The sequence below is a fragment of the Panthera onca genome, chromosome B4, assembly GCF_046562875.1.
Source record: "Panthera onca isolate mPanOnc1 chromosome B4, mPanOnc1 haplotype 2, whole genome shotgun sequence".
In the NCBI taxonomy this organism is placed as follows: Eukaryota; Metazoa; Chordata; class Mammalia; order Carnivora; family Felidae; genus Panthera; species Panthera onca.
Window position 1 is genome coordinate 75,798,600 of NC_138345.1, and position 7,458 is coordinate 75,806,057.

Below are 7,458 nucleotides of genomic sequence, written 5' to 3' on the forward strand. Positions count from 1 at the left end.
TTCCTCAACCATCTTTGAGTCCATGGCCTGTCATTCAGTAGCACTGTTGCCAGCAACCTAAACTTCATTGCTCACCTTCCTTGCAAACCTCTGAATGCATCTGATTGTCATTTCTCTCCAACCCTTCACTGGAGCAGCAGAAGGGGGAGGGGTAATAATACCACTGACTACTACGTACACAGCACATATTCTGTGCCAAGTGCTAAGTGCTTCACATATTTAACTCAGTTTATCTTCCAACTCTATGCGGTAGGTACAATTCTTATTGTCCCCATTTATGGATAAAGAAAATGGAGTGGATAGAGGTGAAATCACTCACCCAAACTCAAAAGCACACAGCTAATTAATTTGAGGAGGCCATGATCAAACCCAGGTCTGTCCAGAGTCCCTGACATTGAGAAGAGATCAGCAAGGAGGTACTTGGCTCCTTCCACTCTGGGTCCAGAACTGCTCTCAGCCACTAGTAGGGACAATCCAAAAGAAATCCAGAACCTCACTGCATTCGGCAGCTGACAAGATCATTTGAGAGATCCGTGATAATAATAAAACTAACTTACATTTCATCCATTATTCTATTATCCTAAGTGTTTAATCCTCCCAACAGCAGTATGCAGAAGTTACAATTGTCCGCGTTTTACTAGGGGACCTGGAAGGACACTGTAACAGGCCTAAATTCATACAACACAGAATGTTGGAGTCAGATGGGAAGCTGGGCAGCTGGATGCCAGAGCCCTGGCTCTCTCTTTTTTCAAAATTTTGTAAAGTGTATTTATTTTAGAGAGACAGAGACAGTGAGAGTGGGGGAGGGGCAGAGAGAAAGGAGAAGAGAGAGAGAATCCCAAGCAGGTTCCGTGCTGCCAGCACAGAGCCCGACTTGAAGCTCGAGCCCATGAAACCACGAGATCATGACCAAGAGTCGATCACTTAACTGATGAATCACCCAGGTGCCCCCAGAACCCTGGCTCTTAATGGTGACCCTTTCCTACCTTTCTTCTGGCCTCAAGATCTCCCAGGGCTGGTTTCTTTCTTTCTTTCTTTCTTCCTTTCTTTCTTTCTTTCTTTCTTTCTTTCTTTCTTTCTTTCTTTCTTTCAGTATGGTGGGGGGTTGCAGGGGTGGGCAGAGGGAGAGGGGGAGAGAGAATTGCAGAGCCCAGTGCGGAGCTCATTGTAAGGCTCCATCTCATGACCATGAGATCATGACCTGAGCCAAAATCAAAAGTCAGATGCTTAATCAACTAAGCTACACAGGCGCCCCCTGGCGTAAGGGGGGAGGAGTAAGGGGTAAATAAGGGGGAGGGATCTCCTCTGACTTGTCTGCAGGCCTAGTTCCCCCACCCAGGCCCTGGCCTTCCTTACTCCCTCCACAGCTCCCAGAGCCCTGCTGAGGAGGTCCTGGTCCCTTTTCCTCTGAGGCATCTGAGTGGTGAGCTGGGAGCTTAAGCAGCAAAGGGGTGGGAACTCCCCTTGGAACTCCTTGGGCCCAGCCCAAGGGGCCTCTGCTCTACTCTCAGAGGCCCAGACCTACCAGCAGCTCCCTATAAAGGACCAGCTTAGACTCCCAGTTTGCTCCCTAGGTACAGCAGGCAGAGGCAGGGCAGGGCCTAGGCTGGAGTTGGTGGGACTCCAGGCCAATGGCAGCTGGGGCTCAGAGCCTAGGGTTGCAACAGAAAACACCAAAGCTTCTCCATCACCCCCTCCCCCACCCCACACATAGCTGCCAAGCCCCCACCCCCAGCCCAGGCTGGACCCCACCCCACCCCACTCCTAGAAGTCAGAGGGGACAGGCCCAGGTTTATCCATCTTGTCCCCTCTCTCCCATCCTCCCTCTTCCCATTCCCCTGGCAACCAAACCAGACCCATCAAGGAGAAGGACCTGGCAGCTGTGCAGGGAGAGACTAATGGCCCGGAAGGAAGGAGGGGCCTGGAGAGGAGGCGAAGGAAGGCGGTAGGGTTGTGAGCAGGCGGGCGTTGGCCCATCTCAGAGGACACACAAAGGAGGGGCGGCTCCTCTGCCCTGCAATGCTGAGGAGCTGGCTGGCCAAGGAGCCGCCCTCCTCATCCTCCCCTGCCAGAGAGTCAGCCTGGAGTCCCAAACCTGCTTCCCCAGATGCCCAGCTCTTATCCTCAGGGCCAGTCGAGGTGGACCTGTCCGTGCTGGAAAGCCCTGGAGTCCCCGGCAGCAGCAGCCCCATGGCTCTTGGCAAACCCAGCAGGCCTCAGCACCCTGGCTCCTGCAGACCATCTGAGCTGCCTCTATCCACTCCGGGGCGGCCTGTGCCTGAGTTCTGGAAGCCGCAGACATGCAAAGGCCAGACATCAGCCTTCACGATAACGGGGTTGGGGGAGGGCAGGAAGGGATGTGTGGTTGTGTGTGTGTAATGTGTGTGCACATAGGTAATGTGGCTAGCGTGCATATGCATCTGTGTGTGTGCACAGGCTTGTAGATCTGCTTTGGGACGTTCTCTCTCCTCTTTCAGTCCCTGGACCACTAGGAATGAGTACTTTCTCTTTCCGCATCTCTTCCCCATCCAGCCCCACCCATCCCTGGGTACCTGCAACTCCTCCATACGGGTAACCGGTTCCTGCCAGTCCATTCATCTCTCAGCCTTGGCAGCAGCTGCGGCCCCTCAGCCCCCTCCCCTTCCTACCTCAGGAATTGCTTTGGTTCCCGTAAGGCCCATGACTGAGCAGCAGTTGGTTGGGGGAAGGGAGAATCCAGTAAAGCCAGACAGCATACAACTAGCTCCCTCAGCTCAGCCTCTGGCAGGACACAGACTGAGTGGGACCCAGAGTTGGGCCCAGCCACCCTCAACCCCCTCTGTTGTGCCCACCCTGTTGGGGCCTGGTGTAGGTCCAAGTTTGGGAGCTGTGTCTTTAAGGCTGAGCCATCAGCAGGCAACCCCCTGGCCAAGTGTCCAGAGGAGGGGGAGGGGAAGTGGCCAGTCCATTAGCGGCAGAGCTGGCGCCAGGCAGCAGCCCTCCACAGGGCCCTGGGGACTACGGAGGGATGAGCCCTTCCCACCCCCCTCAGATCCCCCTGCCCTCCCATCCCCTATTTCTCCCTGGGCGTGGTAGCAGAGGGGTAGCTGACAGCAGGTAAAAGCAGAGCCTAGCCTTCAGGGGACAAGTGGAGGCACAGGCCCTGGGGCCCAAGCCAGACCAACTCACCATCTACCTGGGCCATCTCCTCCCCACTCATATGCCAGAAGCCTGCCCTTTAACTTCCAGTCCTCCTATCTCCCCTTTTTTTTTTTAACTGAGGTTTAACTGACATAACGTTAATTTCAGGTGGACAATGTAATGATTCTACATTTGCAGATCTCTGATTTTCAATAGCTCTCTCAGGCAGGAACCCCAGCTCCAGTCAGGCCCTCCCACCCAAGGCTCCAGCTCCAGATGCTTGCTGGAGGGTGCTGACCCCAGCCCAGGCCTGCCAGTGGTCGCCAGGCCTGCTTCCTTCCCCGCTTGCAACAGGGGGAATCAACTAGGCAGGGCGCCAGCAAACCTAGGAGCGAGGGTGCGGCGCTCCTGCAGCTCCGCAGGGGTGGGGCATCCCCCTCCCCACATAGCCCCGCCGTCAGGCCAGTGGGAGGAGCTGCCCGTGCCCCCCCTGTGCCCGCAGGGCTATAAAGCCGCCTCGCAGCGGTCTGCGGCTCCTTCCCCGCTCCCCGACCAGCTTTGCCAGCGGTGACTGCCCATCCTCGACCACCATGAGCCACCCGTCGGGCCTCCGAGCCAGCGTCAGTTCCACCTCATACCGCCGCACCTTCGGGCCACCGCCCTCACTGTCCCCTGGGTCCTACTCCTACGCGTCCAGCTCCCGCTTCTCGAGCAGTCGCTTGCTGGGCTCGGCGTCCCCTGGCTCCTCCGTGCGCCTGGGCAGCTTCCGCGGCCCCCGGGCGGGCGCGGGCGCCCTCCTGCGCCTGCCCTCGGAGCGCCTCGACTTCTCCATGGCCGAGGCCCTCAACCAAGAGTTCCTGGCCACGCGCAGCAACGAGAAGCAGGAGCTGCAGGAGCTCAACGACCGTTTCGCCAACTTCATTGAGAAGGTGCGCTTCCTGGAGCAGCAGAACGCGGCCTTGCGCGGGGAGTTGAGCCAGGCCCGGGGCCAGGAGCCGGCGCGCGCCGACCAGCTGTGCCAGCAGGAGCTGCGCGAGCTGCGGAGGGAGCTAGAGCTGCTGGGCCGCGAGCGCGACCGGGTGCAGGTGGAGCGCGACGGGCTGGCGGAGGACCTGGCGGCGCTGAAGCAGAGGTCAGGGGGCAGGACCGGGGCTGGGCGGCGGCCGTCGAGGCGGCTGCTCGTCGCTCTGCTCCCTTCCCCACCAGCCGCCGAAGGGCGTGGCTCCCCTCATCCACCCCAGCGTGTGCAGGCAGCATGCTCGCCTGTGGGCTCTAAGACCCCTGCCTTCCCTCTACCACTTTGCTGACTCTCTGGGGAGGGGAGGGGGGAGTTACTATGTCTGACCATCTCAGCCCGTTAGATAGTGGGCAAGTCCATCGGTCAGCATGAAGACCCCTCTTCAGAGTCCTGGACAGTAAGCAGCCTCTAGCCCAGACCCTGGGGTGCGCGGTGACCCTACAATTCAGCTTCTGCCCCCTCTTCTTGCCAGGTTAGAGGAGGAGACGCGCAAGCGGGAGGATGCGGAGCACAACCTCGTGCTCTTCCGCAAGGTGAGCCCGGGCGCCATGTCAACTCCGACTCCCCACCTCTGCCCTCGCCTTTGTACTAGGGTGGCATCTGTGGGCGCGAGGAGGCGACCAGAAACCTGTAGAGACAGGCAGGGAGGTCCTGGCCCTTTCTCAGCCTGAGCAGCCCCTCCCGGCTCTTGAACCCTCATTTCCACCCCCACTAAGGATGTGGACGACGCCACCCTGTCCCGCCTGGAACTAGAGCGCAAGATTGAGTCTCTAATGGATGAGATTGAGTTCCTCAAGAAGCTGCACGAGGAGGTAGGTGGATCCGAGTGTCAGGGGAGGCTTCGAAGGTAGCAGGCGGTCTCGTTGGAGCTGGAAGGCAGGCGCTGGTTCAGAAGACTGGCGAATGGGGAGGAGGAATTGCCTGGGGAAGAGTAGTGAGATTCGCTGGGCAGACGCAGCCCCTCAACCCCCTCTCTACAGGTGGTTTGACTCCCACCCCTGCGCCACCTGGTGGCGAGCAGCGGAGCTGCACCCCGTAAAACTTGGCCGCTGGCTTGGAGCCGGCCAGGGCGCAGACCGCACCGTCATACGCGCGCTGCACTCCCTGGCGCCCCCTTCTGTTCATTCGAGTGTTTCTTCTCTTTCTGTGCGTGAACTGCGCGACCCGCGTGGGATCCGCGCGGCAACCTCGACAACTTGTTGTCCTGGGCGGCAGGAGCTTCGAGACCTGCAGGTAAGCGTGGAGAGCCAGCAGGTGCAGCAGGTCGAGGTGGAGGCCACCGTGAAGCCTGAGCTGACGGCGGCGCTGAGGGACATCCGCGCGCAGTACGAAAGCATCGCGGCGAAGAACCTGCAAGAGGCAGAGGAGTGGTACAAGTCCAAAGTGCGAAAGCCCGGGAGGGTTAGGGAGAGTCGGGGAGGCTGGGCGCTAAGGGGAGGGCGCGTCCCGTCAGCTCACAGCGGCACTGCCTCGCGCGCCGTAGTACGCGGACCTGTCCGACGCCGCCAACCGGAATCACGAGGCCCTGCGTCAAGCCAAGCAGGAGATGAATGAGTCCCGACGCCAGATACAGAGCCTGACATGCGAGGTGGACGGGCTCCGCGGTACGGTGAGTACCAGGCTTCGCGCCCAGGCCCGGGGGGCGGGGGTGGGGTGGGTGGAGGATGAAGGCTGTTACCCCAATGGTGACCCTCTGGTCCCCCCAGAACGAGGCGCTGCTCAGACAGCTGCGGGAGCTGGAGGAGCAGTTTGCTCTGGAGGCGGGCGGGTATCAGGCGGGCGCCGCGAGGCTCGAGGAGGAGCTGCGACAGCTGAAGGAGGAGATGGCACGGCACCTGCGCGAGTACCAGGAGCTCCTTAATGTCAAGATGGCCCTGGATATCGAGATCGCCACCTACCGGAAGCTGCTGGAGGGCGAAGAGAGCAGGTGGGGGGCAAAGCTGCTGGAGGGTGGGAGTGTAGGGGACGGTCGGGATTGGGTGTGTTCAGGGAAGGGGAGGGGCTTGGGCCCAGTAACTGACCGCTTGGCTTCGCTCCCAGGATTTCCGTGCCAGTCCATTCTTTTGCATCCTTAAGTATAAAGACGACTGGTGAGTCTCCTCCCATGCCTGGCTTCCAATCTACCTGTCCCCTTGTCCACTTCTGCCCTGACCAGACTCTTGCTATGGCCCTGCTCAGGGATCGATTCTGTCCGTAAACTACTGAGTCCTGGTCTACACGCTACCCCACTCCTCATGTCCTGCCACTCCCCTCCCCCCACAGATGGGAGTGAGGGCTTAAGAGGAGAGAAACCCCAAGCCTCTTCTCTTCCACTCCTCATCCTACTTTTTCCAGTGCCTGAGGTGGAGCCTCCCCAGGACATCCACAGCAGGAAGATGGTTCTGATCAAGACCATTGAGACTCAGGATGGGGAGGTGAGATGGGCCACTTAAGCCCAGGATCCCATCATGGCACATATTATTTCTGAGCGCCAGCCTGGCTGCATCTTAGAGTATTGTAGGTTAGTGGTCCTTGGGGTGGCAGAGAGACAAGGAGATAGAGAAGGTGGATGGACAGTCTGGAGCCTCAGCTGGTTTTGCTGGAGAAGGAGACACCATACCCCAAAGGAGATTGAAAGAGTGTGGTGCTTAATGGTTTGTGCCCTTCACATGCCTTGCCCCCAGCAGGTGGTGACTGAGTCCCAGAAGGAGCAGCGCAGTGAGCTGGACAAGTCTTCGACTCACAGCTACTGAACCCATTGGTCCAGAGTTTCCTGACCCTGCCCTAGGCCTACTCTAAGTCCCAGACCCTCACACCAGTACTGAATTAGTCCTCTCTCACTCTGCATGTGTCTAGGGGATGGCACAAGTCACCCCTTCCCTGGCCTGTGGCCAAGTGCTACCCAGCCAGCCCTCTCCCTGCCCTGACATACATATATATGACCTATATGTGCCCCTTATTGCGTCCTAGTCAGAGGCCAGCAATCCCCCGATCGAGTCTACTCCTACCATTATCCCATGACCAGTGGACTGGGCTGGGGTCTGAGTTTCGCTTTTGAATCAAATAAAACTGCTGTCAAGAGAAACCTCGCCAGTGCATTTGTGTCTGTGGAAGTGAGGGTGCCTGTGGGGAGGGGACGTAACAGTATTTTCCCCTTGTCTCTGGTCATTTCTTTTCTGAATCCCGTATGTTGGCATCTATGGTCCTATCTGTACTTCTAGTTCTACGTCCGCTCCTTCTCGGCTTCTGTCTGCCATCTACAGCCCTGAATGTCCAAGTGCTTTCTGGGTGTGCCCTAGACCCCTCAAACTCAACATGTCCAAAACAGAGCTCCTCATTTC

At 58.5% G+C, this 7,458-nt stretch overlaps 1 protein-coding gene across 2 annotated transcripts; it reads left to right on the forward strand.

The window, feature by feature from the left end:
* The first annotated feature begins 1,765 nt into the window (after positions 1–1,765).
* On the forward strand, positions 1,766–7,202 carry PRPH (peripherin). 2 transcript variants are annotated; one of them, XM_060657740.3, is made up of 9 exons: positions 1,766–4,252; positions 4,611–4,671; positions 4,855–4,950; positions 5,354–5,521; positions 5,622–5,747; positions 5,845–6,065; positions 6,179–6,228; positions 6,473–6,552; positions 6,802–7,202. In XM_060657740.3, the coding sequence occupies exons 1-9, from the start codon at positions 3,711–3,713 to the stop codon at positions 6,868–6,870; spliced, it is 1,413 nt and encodes a 470-aa protein (XP_060513723.1). In that variant the 5' UTR covers positions 1,766–3,710; the 3' UTR covers positions 6,871–7,202. The 2 variants fall into 2 exon arrangements, with proteins under 2 accessions (XP_060513723.1, XP_060513724.1); XM_060657741.3 differs by having other exon boundaries at positions 1,768–4,252; positions 6,805–7,202.
* The last annotated feature ends 256 nt before the right edge of the window (positions 7,203–7,458 follow it).

Bases quoted from the DNA above. Each gene is read 5' to 3' on its own strand.
- PRPH (XM_060657740.3), top strand. From the start codon at position 3,711: ATGAGCCACCCGTCGGGCCTCCGAGCCAGCGTCAGTTCCACCTCATAC. The intron at 4,951-5,353 runs GTAGGTGGATCC...CCTGGGCGGCAG, and splicing joins TCAAGAAGCTGCACGAGGAG to GAGCTTCGAGACCTGCAGGT. The intron at 6,553-6,801 runs GTGAGATGGGCC...CCTTGCCCCCAG, and splicing joins TTGAGACTCAGGATGGGGAG to CAGGTGGTGACTGAGTCCCA.